Source organism: Peromyscus californicus, unplaced genomic scaffold (assembly GCF_007827085.1).
Source record: "Peromyscus californicus insignis strain IS unplaced genomic scaffold, ASM782708v3 Scaffold_16__1_contigs__length_79575227, whole genome shotgun sequence".
NCBI classification, from domain to species: domain Eukaryota; kingdom Metazoa; phylum Chordata; class Mammalia; order Rodentia; family Cricetidae; genus Peromyscus; species Peromyscus californicus.
In genome coordinates this window covers 7015292-7034684 of record NW_026294458.1, presented here as the reverse complement: position 1 = coordinate 7034684, position 19393 = coordinate 7015292, and the positions used below count along the sequence as shown (strand labels likewise).

The following is a 19393-nucleotide window of genomic DNA, read 5'->3' as shown; positions in this document are numbered from 1 at the left end:
AATGGGAAAGCTGCAAGGCTTATCTGAAGTCCTGGCTGGAGTAGTCTGTGAGGCTGGACCATCCCAGCCAGCAGCCTTGAAGCTGTTCAGGATGCAGAACTCTGAGGAAACTGCAACAGAGGCACTCTGAGATGCTGGACCACCTGATGTTTGGTCCCCTTGTGAAAAGTGAGTGAGAGAAGCAGAATACAGTGATGGTGCTGTCACCACTGACATCTGCCCAGGGACAGGACCAGAGTCTAGTTGAGCTTTATTCAAAGGATGAGAAAAGGTAGCAGGTTGACATCTTAAAGGAATGGCCCTCACAGTGCATCCCCTCTTTTAGAGCAACTAATCCCACCTTCAGCAGGTGGTGGGCACACTCCTGAAATTACTGATGCCTGTACCGCAGTTACTATGGCCCTCGCTTGTCTGCCTGGTTATGGCCTCCCTGGGCATCTAGACTCAGGCACTTTCTGTCGACTGGGTCTGGGTAATGTTTTTGCACTCCTTCAGGTACCAGCTAGGCTAGAACGTTAGCTCAGAACAAGTAGACTATTCAATTATGTGTATGCAGATCTCTTTCTAGAAAGGGCATGGCGCACAGATGCACCCACCACCACCACCCCTGCTCTGCATGAATCATTACTGGAAAACTGCAGAGTCAGAGTGAGTGAAGGACCTAGTGGAAACAAGAAAGCTTTACCAGGGAGGGGCACTGTACACGGGTGTGGTGCTCTTACCTGCTTATAAATGTCATGCCAGGCAAGAAACGGCACTTCCCGTTTCTCTCTGCTGGCCGGCTGGGCTGCTCTCCATCATCTCTTTCTTTGCCTGGGAACATGGCCGACAGGAAAATAATCGCAGTGTTTGGAGCAACAGGTAAAAAAAAGTATTTTGTTTGTTTGTTTGTTTTTTGAGACAGGGTTCCTCTGCATAGCCCTGGCATAGAAATTCATGCTAACTTTGCTCACATTTCTGACTTCCGGGTTTTAGCTTTTGAGGCTCAGAGGGTGAGCAGAACCAACAGCCCTTGGAAATAAACTGAAAGACATCATCTTGTGCTTAGTGTTTTTGATGTGAGCAAGTTAGCTTGACTTTGTGAAAAACTATCCTTAGAAAGGTAAAGATAGTCTTCCCCATCACTGGCTTACTTCTTGGTGCAAGTCTCTTTTGAAATTGAGCTCAGCATGAGGTACCGCTCCCACTCACTGCTGGATAAGCTGCAGAAGCAAGCAGGAAGCAGGGAATGTGGAAGCCTGGCCACCACCACCGTGACATGAGACGCCTGTGCCTTTTAAAGCAGCCTCCACTTTTCCTCTCTCCCCCAACAGTTTGAGCCATCTTGGCAAATTGTTAATCAAATCAGTTGAGACCTATATCCCCAGCCTCTTAATGATCCCTTTGAAAATGTCAGCATATGGTGTCTCAATCCAAAGAAAATACAGTCTTGGTTAATGTCCTCCAAAAACCTCCTCCCCAGTGAGAACTCCTAGACCACTGGCTTTCCTTGCTGCTCCCCTTTTCCTTTTAAATTATTGTAGTACATTGTGTGTGTGTGTGTGTGTGTGTGTGTGTGTGTGTGTATGAGAGAATTGTGCAGGTTGTGATTCTGGACTTGGAAGCAAGCCCTTTATCCACAGAGCCATTCTGCTGGCTCTTCCTTTCTGTTTTTCAAATGCATACCCCTCTAGAGTTTTTGCACCTGCTCCCCCAGCCTAGAAAGATCTTTCCTGTCACTCACTCTGTTTTCTCCCACACAGCATTCCGGGCTCCGTTCAGATGTCACCTTTATGGGTGTTTCCAGACCTCCATTTAAAACATGAGATTTTGCTCTAGCCAAGTCACCTCCCTACCTTGACCCGTCTTTCCTGTCTTTCCACACTGGAAAACAAGCTCCACATGGCCAGGGAGGCAGGTTACTCATGTGCCAAAAGGAAAGAAAACGAAGAAGGAAAAGAAAAACAGGTTGGGGACTTTCGAGATGGTACACGCCTTTAATCCCAGCCCTTGTGAGGCAGGCAGACCTCTGTAAATTCAAGGCCAGCCTGGTCTACATATAGAGTGCTGTGCCAGGCCAGCCAGGGCTACAGAGTGAGACCATATCCCTAAAACAAAAACAAAAGCAGAGTATGGCGAGAATGTTTTTCCTGAAAGACAAAAGTCATGGAAAGATTTTGAGCAGAGGAATTGGCTTAAGTTCTCTGGGGAGGCTAGGAAGGAAGTCTGGTAAGCAGAAAGCACTGGGAACCTTCTCAGGGGCAGGCCGGTGCCTGTGGGCTCAGGTCCACTGAGATTTGGCCCGCTGCTGAGGGAGGTTCTGGTAGCTGTGCAAACACGACATTCTGAGCGAGTGCCGTCTTTATTCAGCTTTTTGTTTTTTATGTTCCAGCTGTTATTCTGCTCCCACTGTTTTTATAACACACAAATCGTGTCTGACTGAAAATTTTGTTGTTGTTTTGTTTTGGTACTTTTTGTTTTTTCAAGACAAGGTTTCTCTGTGTAGCTCTGGCTGTCCTGGAACTGGCTCTGTAGACCAGGCTGGCCTGGAACTCAGAGATCTGCCTGCCTTTGGGATTAAAAGTTTGTGCCACCATTACCCAGTGGCAAGTTACTCTTAAAACAAATCCTGGTCCTTCCCTCAAGTCATTCTGGTTTTTAAATAAACTTATTTAAAACAAAGACCAAAAAAAAAAAAATCAGCTGGGTGTTGTGTTAACATGCTCCTGACATCCCAGCACTTGGGAGGCAGAGGCAGGATTTCAAGGACACTGTGGGTTACATTAAATCCTGTCTCAACGAAAACAAAAGCAGAGCACCAACCAAACCAGAGAGAGAGAGAGAAATCAGATGCAGTTTTTTTGTTGTTTGGTTTTTCAAGACGGGTTTCTCTGTGAAACAGCCCTGGCTGTCCTGGAACTCCCTCTGTAGACCAGGCTGGCCTTGAACTGATCCGTCTACCTCTGCCTCCTGAGTGCTGGGATTAAAGGTGTGAGTCACCACTGGAGATGCAGTTTTCAAGATTTAAGTATTATTGTGTTGGGCTCAGAGCTCTGGAAACTCAGTCAATATCTTTGGACCCTGAGAAATTATTTTCTTTTTTTTTTTTTTTTTAAAGATTTATTTATTTATTATGTGTACAGTGTTCTGTCTGCACATATCCCTGCAGGCCAGAAGAGGGCACCAGATCTCATTACAGATGGTTGTGAGCCACCATGTGGTTGCTGGGAATTGAACTCAGGACCTTTGGAAGAGCAAGCAGTGCTCTTAACCTCTGAGCCATCTCTCCAGCCTGAGAAATTATTTTCTAAGGTAGTTTCCACACTTTCATTTTGAAATTGCTCTGGGCTCAGTCTCCTCACATTTCTTTTTTATTTTCTATTTGTCTGTCTCTCTCACCCACTCCAATTTTGGGCTCTGTGGCAATTTTATGTCTCTTTAGGGGTTTTTGTTTGTTTGTTTGTTTTTAGATAGGGCCTCACAGTCTACGCTAGCTTCAGACTTGCAGTGTGGCTGAGGCTGGCACTGAACTTCTGATCTCCTGCTGCTGCTTTCTAAGTGCTGAGTCACAGGTGTGCACCACCACACAGCTCTTCCCTTTTGAAACTTTATTTCCGTTATAACACACTAAATTTCTCAGAGATTCTTCTCTAGAACGCCTCTCACCCTTGCCCCCATGTGTATAAGTTTTTGAGACAGGATTTCTTGTAGCCCAGGTTAACCTTAAAGCGTACTGTGTAAGGATGACTTTACACTGATTCTCCTGCTTCAATATCGTGAGTGCTGGGATTACAGGCACAAGCTTTCCATCCCAGTTGTTGTGACAAGTATCATTATGTCTGACTTTTGTAAAATTGTTCTCAGCTTCTCTTCTTGTGGGTACCCACCTGATGTACCACTGATCTAACCCTAGAGGAAGAACTACCATTTCACAAGCTGGCTTTGCCCATGAGCCTCAGGTGGTGGCCAGTAGCAAATCGGTTAAGGGTGAATGAATAGGTAGCCAAAATTTATCAGATGTTTGAGAAAAGCCTCCCCATGAAAATTAAAACAAACTGATAAAAAGAAAACAGAATCAGTAAAGGGGAGGGAATGGTTGAAAAAAAGAATGAGCACCCAAGATGGGAGAATATCTGGGCTATGGTGTACTTTATTGGTAGAATATTCAAGTCTCAGAGTCAGCAGGGTGTGGTGACAAACACCTGTAATACCAATACTTGGAAAGTAGAGGAAAGAGGGTCAGGAGCTCAAGATTAACTTGGATGCATTGTGAGTTCCAGGCTATTCTGGACTATAGGAGGCCCTGCTCAACAACAACAAAATGAATAAATAAAAACAAAATCCCCTAAGAAACAAGAAAGCTGAGCATGGTGACACTGGCCTGTAATTCCAGCATGCAGGAAGCTGTGATGGGAAAATTGCTAGAAATCCAAGGCCAGCCTGGGTTACATAGCTAGTTTCAGGTTAGCCAGGGCTACAGAGTGAGTGCTGGGCCAATTTAGCAAGATCTTCTGGAGGGAAAAAAAAGCTGAGTGTGGTATTGCATGTCCTTAATCCCAGCACTTGTGGGGCAGAGGTAGGTGGGTCTCCCTGAGTTTAAGGCCAGCCTGGTCTACATAGCTAGTTCCAGGTTAGCCAGGGCTGGATAATGAGGCTGAGCAAGCCATGAGGAGCAAGCCAGTAAGCAGTGTTCCTTGGTTCTGCTTCAGTTTCTGCCTCCAAGTTCCTGCCTCTAGGTTCCTACCTTGAGTTCCTGCCCCGACTTCCCTCCATGATGGCGTGTGACCTGAGAGTTGTAAGATGAAATAAACTCTTTCTTCTCAAGTTGCTTTTGGTCATAGTGTTTTATCATAGCAATAGAAACCTTTAACAATGGCAGAAATTGGTACCAGGATTTTGGAATATTACTATGACAGACCAGATCATGTTTTTGAGATGATTGTGGAAGGAGTTAGAAACTTTGGGCTAGAAAAAACTACTGAGTGCTCAGTGCTTAGTGAGCTATTATGGGAATTTAGAAAATAAGGTTGAAAGCAGTGCAGACAGAGGAAGAAGGCTTGTGAAGTTTCAGAGGGAAGTTGGAGTGTCCCTTAAGACTTGATGGGGCTGTTTGACATTTTGAATTAAGAGTCTGTGGGTCATTAAGAATTAATGGATTAAGACTCTGTGGGTGTGGTGGCGCACACCTTTAATCCCAGCACTTGGGAGGCAGAGGCAGGCGGATCTCAGAGTGAGTTCCAGGACAGACAGGACTACACAGGCAAAAGGAAGAAAGGAAAGGAAAGAAAAGAAAAAAAGAAAGAAAAGAAAAGAATCTGAGGTTCTGGTCAGCTGGGGCTGAAGAACCAGCCGTGATTAAGAAGAGAGCAGCATCACTGATTGAAATCTTCACTGAAGTGTTTCCTCAGAGTCAGCACACAGAAGCTGTGGTTCAGAGCCATCAAGGTGCTGGCAGCCAAACTTGGTACTATGTAAGAGTCTTCCTAGGTGGTGACAGTTTTGAAAGCATGAAGAGGTGGGTCATGGAGAGCAGCTGAAGCTTGGTCCTGTTGGAGGCCAGGAGAGACCATTGAAGATGCAGCCACAGTTGAGGTAGAAGAGAAGTTGAGGCTTGATACTATGTAGCCAGTCAGAGCCCCTGAAGCCAAGAGGCTATTAGGAAGGTGCTGCCCAGCTGCAGCAGAAACACCCGTATTTTGGAGATGTCAGTACCATGGAAGGACCACCAAGGACAGCAGCAGCTGTGGCGTGGAGCCTGCCCGAGTCTGTGAAGTGTTCTGTGTCTCACTATGTGTAGATGGCAGAGCCTGAGAGGAGGCTACTCAAGCCCCTTGCAGCCAGAATGTCTGACAGGGTCCCGCTGGACTTCAGTTTTGCTTTGAATGCAACTGTTTCCTGGAGTAAGAAAGTATGTGACTTAATTTTAACATTACAGGAACCCAGTCATGAGACCTTGCATATTTTAGAGAGACTTTGAACTTCTGAAGAGACTAAATTCCCCCACCCCCAGCCCCCCCACCCCCCACCCCTACCCCAGACAGGGTTTCTCTGTGTAGCTTTGCGCCTTTCCTGGATCTTGCTCTGTAGACCAGGCTGGCCTCGAATTCACAAAGATCCACCTGGCTCTGCCTCCTGAGTGCTGGGATTAAAGGCGTGCACCACTACCACCAGGCTCTGAAGAGACTAAACTTTTAACTTGTATTTTTTTTTAATCTTGATAATTTTTTTGTTTAATTCTTTTATTTTATTTATTTATGTACGTGGGGGCACACACCACTGGACAAATTTGACTTGTAATTTTTAAAGATGGTGGGACTTTTAAAAGGTGGAATGTGTTTTATATTGTGATGTTGATATTAATATGAGATCTTGGGGATAAACAAGAAAGGAAAGGTTATAGTTGGTAGTGATGCATTTTTGTGTCTAGTCGACAAGACATCAGTTGTGCTGGTTGGGTTTTGCCAACTTGACCCAAACATAGGCAGAATCCAAAATGGTTAGCCTCCCAGGGCAGTAGACAGGTGCAAAGAACTATCCAGGACAGGCCTCCAGTCACTTTGATGGAGAAATCCAAATGTCAGTAACCCAGCACAGCACCTGGCATATATTCAGAGAACACAAATTAGGTGATTAGATGATCCTATTACAATTCATCATGGATGACAAAACAACAACAGCAAAAAGGAAAACTTATGGAAGTTTTCAAAATGTTTTATAAATATAGACTAAGCTTGGGGAGATAGAGCTCAGTAGTAAAGCATTTGCTAAGCATATGTGAAGCCCTGGGTTAATCCTCAGCACTGGAAAAATTTGAATAGACATAAATATTATATATAACTGGCGAGAGAGAGAGAATCATTCAAGGGGTGAGAACTAAAAACAAAAAGCCCCCATAGTTTCTATGTCGCATAATAGTGTTTAATTGTTTAATTGGGGGTCTGCACTTGACCATGTGGCCTGCTTTTTCCCTCCAGCCTCTCCTGGTCCTCTCCCTCTTATGGCCTGGATAGTTTGAAAGCCATGGGATGCCTAAATTTCCCCATGGTGCCTCCAGAAGTGGGTCCTTCAGTAATAGCTCCATGTGCAGCTGGAATCTTCTAGTGAGCAGGTTTTTTGTTTGGTTGTTTGTTTTTTTCTAATCCTGTGTTTCTTCTTTTTCTGACCTTGCAGGGGCTCAGGGTGGCTCTGTGGCCAGGTCTATTCTGGAGAACAAACATTTCGCATTGAGAGTGCTGACCAGGGATGTGACTCGGAAAAACGCCCTAGAGTTTCGGGACCTTGGTGCTGAGGTGGTCAGATGTGATCTAGATGACGCTGCATCTGTGGAAGAGGCCTTGAAAGGGGCCCATGGAGCCTTTGTGGTGACCAACTTCTGGGACCATCTCAGCAAAGAGAAGGAAGTGTGTCAGGTGGGAGCCGAAGCATTCCTTCTTTTCCCCCTGAAGTCCCTTCCTCTTCCCCCACCCACTTCTCTCTGTTCTAGTCTCAGTTTGGGCCCCAAAGTAAGCCTCGCCCTGCAACGTTCTCCTTGACACGTAGGAAATATATGCACTTTAGGTACTTGCTGAGGGTTGGTATTTGAGAAGAGTCGCTTAATAGAGCCAGCCGTTAAATCCTCCATATATTACTGTTTGTAGGAGCAGGGCAGGGAGGCCCCACATACATTGAGGTTACTTGGATAGCAAAGGGGAAGATAAAATATGACCAGTATATTTATACTTCAAGCAGAGAATATGGGGATGAATTAGTAAAGGGTACAAAGAAAAAGAAATAAGCAATCAGGTAAATGGAGTAATAGCTCCAGGGTAAGGAGGGTGTGTGGGGGAAGTGTGTGAACCGGGTACTATGTGCTGTGACTCAGCTCTGCTGAGCAGAGATCACACCCCAGCCATGACAGTGGGATGAGGGAAAAAGGCAATTGTGCCTTTGCACAGCAGCAGAAGAGAGTTTTGTGTGCAGGTCTGTGCATGTGCAAGAGGAGAGGAGAGACAGTGCTACATCTTTACTGTTAGAGACATGCTAGGTTGATGAGTTTAAAAAATGGGGCATGCAGCGTAAACATGTTTTCTCAGGGTTAGAGACTGAGAGATGAAAACGCTTCCTCCAGGTGTACTAACCAGCATGTAGGGGCAGCAAACTGGCTTTCATTTGTTACTTGTTTTTATTTTTGTGTAGGCTGGCTTTGTATTGGTAGCCCAGGCTGGTCTCCAACTTATAGCAATCCTCCTGTCTCAACCTTCCAAATGCTGGAATTATAGGTGTGAGCCACTCCAGCCAACCAGGAACTGTTTTCTTTTAGATTATAGGCTCTATCCTCCTGTGAAAATTCCCTCTCCCTGCCTCTGTGTATGTAAATTTGAAAAACTTATCAAATTTTAAAAAAAGTTACGGAGAGCATCAGCTACCTGCAGAAATGATAAAAGTTCAGAAAAGTAAATAGTGGGTAGAAATGCTTGTCGAATTGGTCGTGCCACTTAATGTTTGCCGGATTAATTTTGGAATGTCACATAGTATTAAGTTCTGGGGAGGGCGTGTGCCAGGTGCTCTGCCACTGAACTCCATGCTCAGCCCTTTATTTTTTAACTTTTTATTTTGAGACATGATCTTACCATTTGCCCCAGCTAGTTTGAATTCAATCTGTAGCTCAGGAAGACTTTGAATTTGTGATCTTCCTGCCATAGGCACCCAAGTAGTTGGGATTTCAGATCTGTGCTACTAGGCCCAGTTTCCCTACCTGCCCCCACCCCTTAAAAGTATTTCTTGAGCCAGACAGCGATGATGCACGCCTTTAATCCCAGCACTGGGAGGCAGAGCCAGGCAGATCTGTGAGTTCAAGGCCAGCCTGGTCTAAAGAGCGAGATCCAGGACAGGCACCAAAACTACACAGAGAAAGCCTGTCTCAAAAAACCAAAAAAGTATTTCTTGAATTTTTTTTTTTTTTTTTTTTTTTTTTTGAGACAAGGTTTCTCTGTGTAGCCCTGGCTGGCCTCGAACTCAGAGGTTTGCCTGCTTCTGCCTCCTGAGTACTGAGTTAAAAGGTGTCGGCCACTACGGCCTGGTGTGTTTCTTGAATTGTAATTCTGACATTTACACACACACACACACACACACACACACACACACACACACACACACACACGAACACCCCAAACCTGACCCTAAGGTTATTTGTCACTTCTTAGCTTCACATCTCCTGACTGCTACATGAGGGTTTATAGGTAAGAGTGAGACAGCAACAGGAGGGAAAGAAAGGGAGTGTGAGGGGGAGAGAGGAGGAGAAGGGAGGGAGGAAGAGAAGGGAGCGTTGGAAATTTAGAACTAAAAACAAAAAAGAGAGAATCCATAAGCAAGGTGTGGGGAGGGGGAGGGAAGGAGAGGAGAGTGAGAAAATATACATTTATGTGTATATGGATTTTTTTTGCATTTTTCCACAAAATGCAAATGGTGTGCAGATACCAGGAAAAAAAATATAAATGTATATTTGTGTGCAAAGGATTTAATTTTGACCTTCAGGGAAAGCTGGTGGCAGATGCGGCCAAGCGCCTGGGCCTGAAACACGTGGTTTACAGTGGCTTGGAGAACGTGGATCGCTTGAGCGGGGGCAAGCTGAAGGTTCTGCACTTCGACGGGAAGGGGGAAGTGGAGGAGTATTTCTGGTCCATCGGTGTTCCCATGACCAGCATCCGCTTGGCAGCTTATTTTGAGAACTTCCTCACTGTGTGGAAGCCAGTGAAAACCTCAGATGGCTACTACACCCTAGGTAAACGCCAGGTTGCAGGGAAGGTCCACCGGCAGCTGTTCCTGCCTCCTTCCTCCCCTCCTGGTTTCCCCTCCATCCCCCACTTCCTGCCCCTTTTCAGTGGACACACTGGTTTTCTTGGCCCTGTGACCTGTTTAGAGGGCCAGTGAATTGTCCGACACTTCCTAGTGACAGCCACACCCCAGAGGCCACGATTGTACCTGGTATGCACACAGGTGTAGATGGAAGTTTCTGACCCGCCGCAGCTGCTCCCAAACAATCACTCAGGAACTTAATATTAATTGTAAGTGCTTGGCCAACAGCTCAACTAACTCTTACATTTAAATTACTAGCTAACTCTTACATTTAAACTAACCCATATTTCTTTTTTTTTCTTTCTTTCTTTCTTTCTTCCTCTTTTTTTTTTTTTTCCCGAGACAGGGTTTCTCTGTGTAGCTTTGTGCCTTTTCTGGAGCTCACTTGGTAGCCCAGGCTGGCCTCGAACTCAGAGATGGACCTGGCTCTGCCTCCCGAGTGCTGGGATTAAAGGCGTGTGCCACCACCTCCTGGCAACCCATATTTCTTATCTACTTTTTGCCAGGTGGCTCACGGCTTGTTACCTCATTTTCTACATGTCCTGCTTCCTTGGTGTCTGCTGGCGTCTCCTCTTTGCAAATCCTCAGACTCCATCCTTCTTCCTCCCAGAATTCTCCTAGTCTGGTTCTCCTGCCTAACCTTATTCTGTTCAGCTATTGGCCAGTCACCTTCTTTATTAAACCAATCCAAGCAACAAATCTTCACAGTGTACAAAAGGATTATTCCACAGCACACAGGTTACTTTTTCTAGCCCTCCATGATAACATTCCCCATGTGTGTAGTTAGCTCGGTGTCCTCAAGCCTCAGTTTCCTCATGTCTCTTGGGAAAGCTAAACAAGATGACGACTAGGAGTCCTAGCTGCTTTAGCTGACCTTCAGCAGCAGTCGAGGACAGGATCCCATCATCAGAGTTAGTCTCCAGGGAGCATAATCTCCCAGGAGACGGGTCCCCAGCCTGCTCCAGCACAGACTGCATAGAGTTAGAGTGGCCCTGGGTGAAGGAAGAGGTAATGGCCACTCCCATACAGGATCCCAAATATTCAGACTGCAGCACTGGTGTCTCTGAGCCTGTCTCTACTATGGGAAGAGCTGACATTTCCTAAGGAACCACCAGCTTTTTATAGCCCTGTGAGAACTAGTGACTGCATGGTTCCATGCCCTTCATGCCTTCTGAGGCCTGCTCCCCCAGTGACCTCTTCCCACAGCAGCTGCTTTTCATGCCTCTTGTTTAAGTGGTTAGACTTGATGAAGTGACTAGTGTGGGGAAGAGGACCTGCCAAGGGACGTGATACTACAGCTTATTTTTTATTTGTTTTTGTAACTAGCACTGCCCATGGGGGATGTACCGATGGATGGGCTCTCTGTCGCCGACGTCGGAGCAATTGTCTCTAGCATTTTTGCTTCTCCAGAGGAGTTCGTAGGCAAGGCTGTGGGCCTCAGCTCAGAGTCCCTAACAATACAGCAGTACGCTGACGTTCTGTCCCGAACTCTGGGGAAGGACATCCGAGATGCCAAGGTGAGTCCTTCTATCGTTTGAGACATGGTTGGCTTCTTTTTCATTTTTAAAATTGATTGGTCGATTGATGTGTGTGCGTGTGCGTGTGCGTGGTGTGCGTGTGTGTGTGGGCGGCGTGCGTGTGTCGCGTGTGCGCGGTGTGCGGTGTGCGTGTGTGTGTGTGTGTGTGTGTGTGTGTGTGTACATGTACATGCACATACCATATTGTGTGTGTGGATGTCAGAGGACAACCTGCAGAAGTCAGTTCTTGTAGTGAAGTTCTTTACCAGGACTGCCAGGCAGCTCTGTCCCACCAGCCAGCTCACAAATAACCACACAGAGACTTATTATTAATTATAAATGCTCTGCTGACAGCTTAGACTTGTTTTTAACTAGCTCCTATAAGTTAAATCAACCCATTTCTATTTTTTACTTGCTGCCACGTGGTTCATGGCTCATTACCTCATTTTGTACATGTCCTGCTTCCTCTGTGTCTGGATGGTAACTCCCTGCCCCTGCCCTTCTTCCTCCTAGCATTCTCTCTGCCCCTAGCCATCTGCCAGTCAGCTCTTTCTTAACTGATGAGAGTAGTACACGTTTACAGTGAACAACAGGATTATTCCACAGCAAGTTCTCACCTTCTACCACATGTGGCTCACAGGTTGAGCTCAGGTTGTTAGCTAGGCGGTAAGAACCTCTACTTGCTGAGTCATGGGCCCAAGACAGGGTTTAAGCAGCACAGGCTGTCCTCAAGCTTGATGTAAATACCCCGCCCCAGACGCCCTTGTGCTGGAATCACAGCAGCCGCAGTCATGCCTGGCTCCGAAGGTGAATTCGTTGATGATCAGCGTGACCACAGGAGGCTACCTCAGCTAATATCCCCCGATCCACACATCCATTAGACTTACTGGTGGATTTAGAGGGGAACCCAGACTCCCAGTAGAGAATGGAAAGGGTGCTACACTAACAAACCTTCACTTCTATGGCTTTATTTCATTGGCTTGCTAAGTAAACTAAATTACTTTCGTAGGGAAGGAATTTAGAATCCGAAGATCAAGGTACAACTTTTCTGTCACCTGCGCTGGACCTACTCCCCTCCTTGCTCTCACTGTGGGTGGGGGAGGCAGGGGGGGCGGGTGGGGGCGGGGAACACAGGCATTCTAGTCTCCCAGCCTCAGCTTCCTCACTTGGAGATTGGCACTAAAGAGCCCACCTCAGGGTGCCCTTGCGAAAATGAGGCAGGACATATTTAGTCTACCTTAGTGATCAGCACACAGTAGGGATACATCAAGTACTGTGTGCCCACTGCTAAGCACTTGGAGGAATTTATAGTGCCATCAGGTATTAACTGTGTCATCCTGACTATCTGTAGGTGCCAAGAAGACATTTTGTGCGAGAAATAGGTTTCAGGGCTGGAGGGCTGGCTCAGTGGTTAAGAGTCTTTTTGCTGTTCTTTCGGAGAGCTGGAGTGTGTCTCCCAGCTTCCACACTGGGAGGCTCACGATCACCTGTAACTCCAGCTCTGGGGGGACCTGACATTCCCTTCTGTCCTCCTTGGGCACCCTCAAACACAGCCACATACACATCAACAATAAAATAAATCCTTAAAAAAGGAATGGGTTTGAAGAGACTCCTGAGGACACTTTAGTGAGCTGTCAATCACCTATAGTGCCATGAGTCTCACAGGAGGCGTCTGGTCCAAAGTGTGGCAAGGACAGCTCTTCACAGACAAGTGGGAAGGATCAGTACCATTTCCTCACACGGGTGTTGACAGGGTGGGGGATAGAAGAGACTTTCCTGCTGGTGCAGTGACTGAGCCTAATAGTTGCAACAGAAACCATATGGCCCACAAAAGCCTCAAGACGTTATGTGTGGTCCTTGAAGAGATAGTTATCTACCCTGGGTATCATCGTTTTGTTTGTAATAAGATGCCCCGACAAAGGCAACTTAAGGGGAAAAGGGCTTCTTTGGCTCACAGTTCCAGGGTACAGTCCAGCATTGCTGGCAAGTCACCATGGTGGGAACTTGAAGCAGCTGGTTACATTCTATCCACAGTCCAGAGCGGAGAGCAACACATTAATTCCTGCATGCTAGTGCCCAGTTTGGTTTTTTCCTTCTCGTTCAGCCCAGAGCCCAGCCAAGGAAATGGCTGCCTTCCTTCATTCAGGGTGAGCCTTCTACCTCAAATGACCCAATTAAGATAATCCTGCCGGGCGGTGGTGGCGCACGCCTTTAATCCCAGCACTCGGGAGGCAGAGCCAGGCGGATCTCTGTGAGTTCGAGGCCAGCCTGGTCTCCAAAGCGAGTTCCAGGAAAGGCGCAAAGCTACACAGAGAAACCCTGTCTCGAAAAACCAAAAAAAAAAAAAAAAAAAAAAAAAGATAATCCTTCACAGGCATGCCCACCGGCCAAGCTAATCCAGACAATCCATCATTGAGATGCACTTTCTAGGTGATTCTAGATTGTGTTGAGTTGACAAACTCACCACACCAGTGTGGTAGCTCACACATCTGTAATCCCAACACTCGGGATGTAAGGGCAAGGAGGATTTTTGTGAGTTACAACCTGAGCTATAGAGTGAGACTGTGTCTCAACATCCCACCCCAGAAGAAAGTTTACTGAAGCCTGGCAGTGGTGGCCTACGACTTTAATCCCAGAACTTGGGAGGCAGAGGCAGGCAGATCTCTGTGAGTTCCAGGCCAGCCTGGTCTACAGAGTGAGTTCCAGGACAGCCAGGGCTACACAGAGAAACCCTGTTTCGAAAAACGAAACAAAACAGAAAAGAAAGCGTATTGACCCCAGTTCCTGAATATCCAAATTCCCCTCAGAAATGGAAAGCATATTCCTGTCAGCATCAGCAGCTCTTGGTGTAGGGTGTCATTTGGATGGGGGAGTTGGGTAGGGGGCTTTAAATACACACACACACACACACACACACACACACACACACACACACACACACTCTCCCTGGCCAGCCACTCACAGGAGGAGGGGTGTTGGTGGTGATTTTTGTGTGGACTTCCAATTCACGTTGGGTGTTAAGAGTTGTAAGGACACTAATAGATTTTTTTATTCTGGAAAAACCATGATAGGTGTCAATCAAGACATAAAACAGCTATATTTTCAGCCAGATAAACACACCTTTAATTCCTAACACTCTTGAGGCAGGGGCAGGTGGATCTCTGTGAGTTCAAGGCCAGCCTGGTCTACAGAGTGAGTTCCAGGGCAGCGAGGGCTACACAGAGAAACCTTGTCTTGAAAAACAAAAACACAAAACCCAAAACAAAAGAGAACAACTGTATCTTCGAAACTAGGATATCTTTGAAACCACACAAAATTTCATAGAGGAAGTGAGTTCTTCCAAGCCTAAGAAGGCAGTCCTAACGCAAAGGTAGGCTCATGGGAGGTCTTTCAGGGTCCTGTGCATACATATATTTCCTAGTGTTCTGTCTCCTGGGGCATTCACATTGGGTCCTGTTTCCTTTTTCTCTTGATGGTTTGACCGGAATACGGAAGAGACAGAGGAAAGGTGAGACATATGGATAATGGGATGCAAAATATATTCATGATTACAGGACTGAGTGAACAGAATTTTGGGTGGCTCTGGATCTTCCTAGCATTTTAGATGGATGCCTGGTCCCTGGAAGTTCTTGGACCATTTATTTGTTTTCTAATGCAGTTGAGGCTTCTCTAGCATGAAAAGTTCTGGGGCACTAGGTGCAGGAAGTTCTACAGGATGGTTAATACTGTTGTCTTGATGGTTAATTCTAGTCTGTCTTGAAAACAAGCCCACATTCGTCCTCAGGTAGCAAAAACTCTTAGGCATTATGTTGATTTTGGGAAGGAAGCATCTGGCCACAAGGTGGCGCTCCAGCCCTCCTGGTTTGGTACCCTCGGGCCTGCCCAACTTTCTGTAACGAGGGGAAGCCTGTGGGACTGAGGGATTCAGGGTAAGCAAAGTCCACCAGACCCTCACCAGTTAGTTGTTCAGGACTGCCTGAACTGTCTGTCCAACCCCCGGGAAACACGGATCTCTCAGAAAGTGAGTTGCAAGAGAACAGATCTCAAAAATCCTTTAAAAATCTGCAGCAACAAATCCCTATTTAATGAGATGTTAGTTGTCATAGTTACAAGATGACAGTGTGACTTAAACAGATTTCCATGCTCCTAACATACATTATTCTGTTTTCAAACTCAAAGTTTTAAATATTTCTCTAATTAAACAAAAACATTTCTTTAAAAATGTGTGTGTGTGTGTGTGTGTGTGTGTGTGTGTGTGTGTGTGTGTGATGTGTTTGTATGTTCACATGCATGCAGGTGTCCTGGGAAGCCAGAAGAGTAGCTCAGTGTGAGTGATGAGACCCAAACCCAGGTTTTCTGCAAGAACAGTATGCATTCTAACCACTGAGCCATCTCTCTAGCCCTTATCTTTCTAATTTCAAAAATAACAAATGCTTATTAGGGTAACTGAAGCAATTATGAAAAAGAAAAATGGCCAGGCAGTGGTGGCACACGCCTTTGATCCCAGCACCCCGGAGGCACAGGCAGGTGGATCTCTGTTGAGTTTGAAGCCACCCTGGTATACAGAGGGAGTTCTAGGTCAGCTAGAGCTGTTACACAGAGAAACCCCATCTCAAAAAAAAAAAAAAAAGAAAAGAAAAGAAAAAGAAAAGAAAACCCACCCATTAATCTCTCACAGATAACAAGGTCTGCTGGTTTACTCCAATCCTTTTCCAGTACGTGTAATTTATATATATATATATATATATATATATATAAAATTTAAATTTATTTTATGTACACTGGTGTCAAGGTGTCAAATCCCCTGGAACTAGAGTTACAGACAGTTGTGAGCTGCCATGTGGATGCTGAGAATTGAACCCAGGTCCTCTGGAAGAGCAGCCAGTGCTCTTAAATGCTGAGCCATCTCTCCATCCCCATATAACATACCTATTTATCTATACTTAAAACAACGTTCAATGCCATTTCACTCAATGTTATGAACATTTTTCTATTTTGCTAAACTTCTTCAAATATATTAATATGATAATATGTTTATTCTGTTGATGGACACATATGTTGCTCTTTAATTTTCTTTCTTTTCCCCTTTCCTGTTTTTTATTTCTTTGAGATAAGCTGGCCTGGAACTCACTATATAATGCAGACCAGCCTTAGACTCAAAGCAGTCCTCCAAGAGCTGGAACAGGAATTTTCATTATTAAAAATGTCATATGATAATCATGGATCTATTGATCTGTTTTGAATTTGGAGGAAGTTTATTGCCAGGCCGAGGTACACACCAAGTCCAGGCTCCTCAAGACACAGAAGCCACGTGATTGTGGTTGTCCATACATTTTTATTTCTCACACACATTGTTCTTTTCTTTTCTTCTTGGTTTTTCAAGACAGGGTTTCTCTGTAACAGCCTTGGCTGTCATGGAACTCACTTTGTAGGCCAGGCTGTCCTTGAGCTCACAGAGATTTGCCTGTCTCTGCCTCCCAAGTGATGGGATGGAACGTCACCACTGCCTTGCCTCATGCATATTTTTCTAAGAACAAGGGAAGGGCCAGTGGGATGGCTTTGCAGGGAAGGCAACTGAGAACTCTGATGATCTGAGTTTGATCCCCTGGCCTCACAGGGTGACAGGAGAGAGCTGACTCCTGCAGGTTGTTCCCTGACCCCCACCCTGGTGCTGCATATGCATGCATATATATTATATATATATATATAATATATATATTATATATACATACATATGTATACACACACACACACATATATATATACATACACACATAAATAAATACATACAAAAATTTTAAATTGAACAAAAAAAAGCAGAACTGTACGGTCACAGCTCGTCTCTGCAGGGAGGGCAGCTTATATTGATCAGATATTAGGGAGGATACCGTTTCTTCAGTAGAGGCAGTTATCTGCATCTAGTTAGTGTCAGGCAGGAGTTAAGGACAGAGGCATCTCAGTAAGCATGGGATGTGCTCCATTGTTGTTTGGGCTTGCCTGGTCCTGGCAGAGGCTAGAGTGTTTGACGGGGAAAAAAACAAAGCAGATCTCTACCCATGAAAGGAGAAAATGGATGAGCTATCAGCCGAGTAAAGAGCTGCTTGCTGAGGAACTAATGCCTGTGTAGCCAGGAGGGCAGACCATCCTAGGGGCCTGCTGGGGGAATCCGGGAGAAAAGCAGATGAAGCCCCCTGAAGATGCGCAGATTTACCTTATCCAGATGCTTGGACCTGAGACTGTCGAGCCTTCTTCAGCATCGTCAGGTGTAACACCACCAGCAGGGGCTGCGGTCAGAACCTGTAATCAAATACATCAGTAACTCAGCAGAGAAGTACTTGCCTATCTCCACTGAATGGCACACTTAAAGACGATAAATAGTTTTACATAGTTTGGATCAGAATTTACCATTCATTTTACCATTCAATCAGTTCACCAGTCAGTTTTCTGACAAACTGTGTGTGAGAAGTATTTCAGAGTTAAAGAATGTGGGCCTGGATCCCTACTGAGATGAATATGGAAAACTATTTTAAACGCAAACCGTAACATTGACTGCTGTCTTCCTTTTTCTTGAAAGATCACGCCAGAAGCTTATGCAAAGCTGGGATTCCCTGGAGCAGAGGAACTGGCCAACATGTTTCGTTTCTATCAAATGAAGCCCAGCCGGGACATCAAGCTCACCCATCGTCTAAACCCCCAAATCAGAAGCTTCAGCCAGTTTATCTCAGAGAACCAGGGAGCCTTTAGGGACATGTGAGGAGCCTCGGCTGTTGAGGCTGCACTGTCTCCTGTCCCTCAGATCATGCTGCAGCACAACATTCCCTTTTACAGAGCAGCTAGGTTGAGGAGATGATTGTCTGTACCATCCGAGGGTCTCTGTGCTTTCTCTCCAGGAGAGACACTGCAGTTGAGATTCGACACAGCAATTTCATTCTCCTAAAACTTTCCAGCTAGTGATGAATGGTGGTAGAGCTGCGTGGTGAATTGAGAAGTCCCAGAATACATTGCCTACTCCAGATCTTTTTGTCCACGATCCAAGTTGTCAGGAACTCAGAACATCTATCTCCCTTAATATAAATGGGAGGTCTCTCAGTTTTCTTCTGAATGAGGGATCCCCTTCTGAAATTTCCCTAGCAGCTTGGTTTTCCCAAAACTTTCAGCAAATTAAAAACAACCTAAATGACCATCAAATGATGAACAGACAAATACAGTGTTTTATGTATAGGGAAATATTATTTAGCCCTAAAAAAGGAATGGAGTACTGATGTATACAACACCATGCTGAGTTTTGAAAACATTGAACTAATTGGAAAAAAAGCCAGACAGAACAAGATAAATATGCATGATTCCAATTATGAGAACTATCTAGACGGGTACCTTAAAGAGACAGAAAAGGTAGACGCGAGACTGGGGCAGGGAGGAAGTGTCACCGCTTAATGGTTACAGAGTTTCTATTAAAGTTGATTAAAGAAAAAAGATTTGGACAACAGAGGCCACAGATACACAATATTGTGAATGTAATTATTGCCAATGAATTGTATGCTTAAAATGGCAAATTTTAAGTTGTATATACTATGCCACAATACAATTTTTCCAAAATGTAAGTGTTACAGCCCTGAGGGGAGAGGTTTCCTCCATACAAGTGTTGCAGCTCCGAGGGGAGAGGTATCCTGGAGGTTGAGAGCCAAGAAAGACCACGAAGTCACACAGCACAACAAACCTCACACAAGAGATTTATTGGGAAAGACACAAGAAGGTGGCTGCCTCCGCTTGGGAGAGAAGCAGCAGAGAACTGAGTGGGAGGCAGGTTTATAGAGAGCTTCTTGGGAGGTGGAGTTTTCCAGGGTGAGGATTGGTGGAATTTCAAGTCCTGAGCTTGGGTGGGCTCAGGGATTGGTGGGTTTTCAAAACCTGGAAGGGGGCTTGGACTTTTTACCCTACACAAACAATTGTAATATTCAAAGACGGCCCAAGATTACATGCAGGGTTTTATGTTAGTGATGAGAAGAGAGAGTTGGAAACTGGCCATGCAGCTTTAGTGCAGGGACCCTAAAGGCAGTAGTTCT

At 45.4% G+C, this 19393-nt stretch overlaps 1 protein-coding gene across 1 annotated transcript; it reads left to right on the top strand.

The window, feature by feature from the left end:
• The first annotated feature begins 670 nt into the window (after positions 1-670).
• On the top strand, positions 671-18818 carry LOC128111811 (nmrA-like family domain-containing protein 1). Its single transcript, XM_052740220.1, has 5 exons — positions 671-861; positions 7150-7388; positions 9493-9739; positions 11140-11330; positions 17905-18818. The coding sequence occupies exons 1-5, from the start codon at positions 738-740 to the stop codon at positions 18082-18084; spliced, it is 981 nt and encodes a 326-aa protein (XP_052596180.1). The 5' UTR covers positions 671-737; the 3' UTR covers positions 18085-18818.
• Positions 18819-19393: the final 575 nt, after the last annotated feature.

Coding starts and splice junctions, on each gene's coding strand:
- LOC128111811 (XM_052740220.1), top strand. CDS start 738: ATGCCAGGCAAGAAACGGCACTTCCCGTTTCTCTCTGCTGGCCGGCTG. Junction 9,740..11,139: donor AGATGGCTACTACACCCTAG/GTAAACGCCAGG, acceptor TTTTGTAACTAG/CACTGCCCATGGGGGATGTA. Junction 11,331..17,904: donor AGGACATCCGAGATGCCAAG/GTGAGTCCTTCT, acceptor TTTTCTTGAAAG/ATCACGCCAGAAGCTTATGC.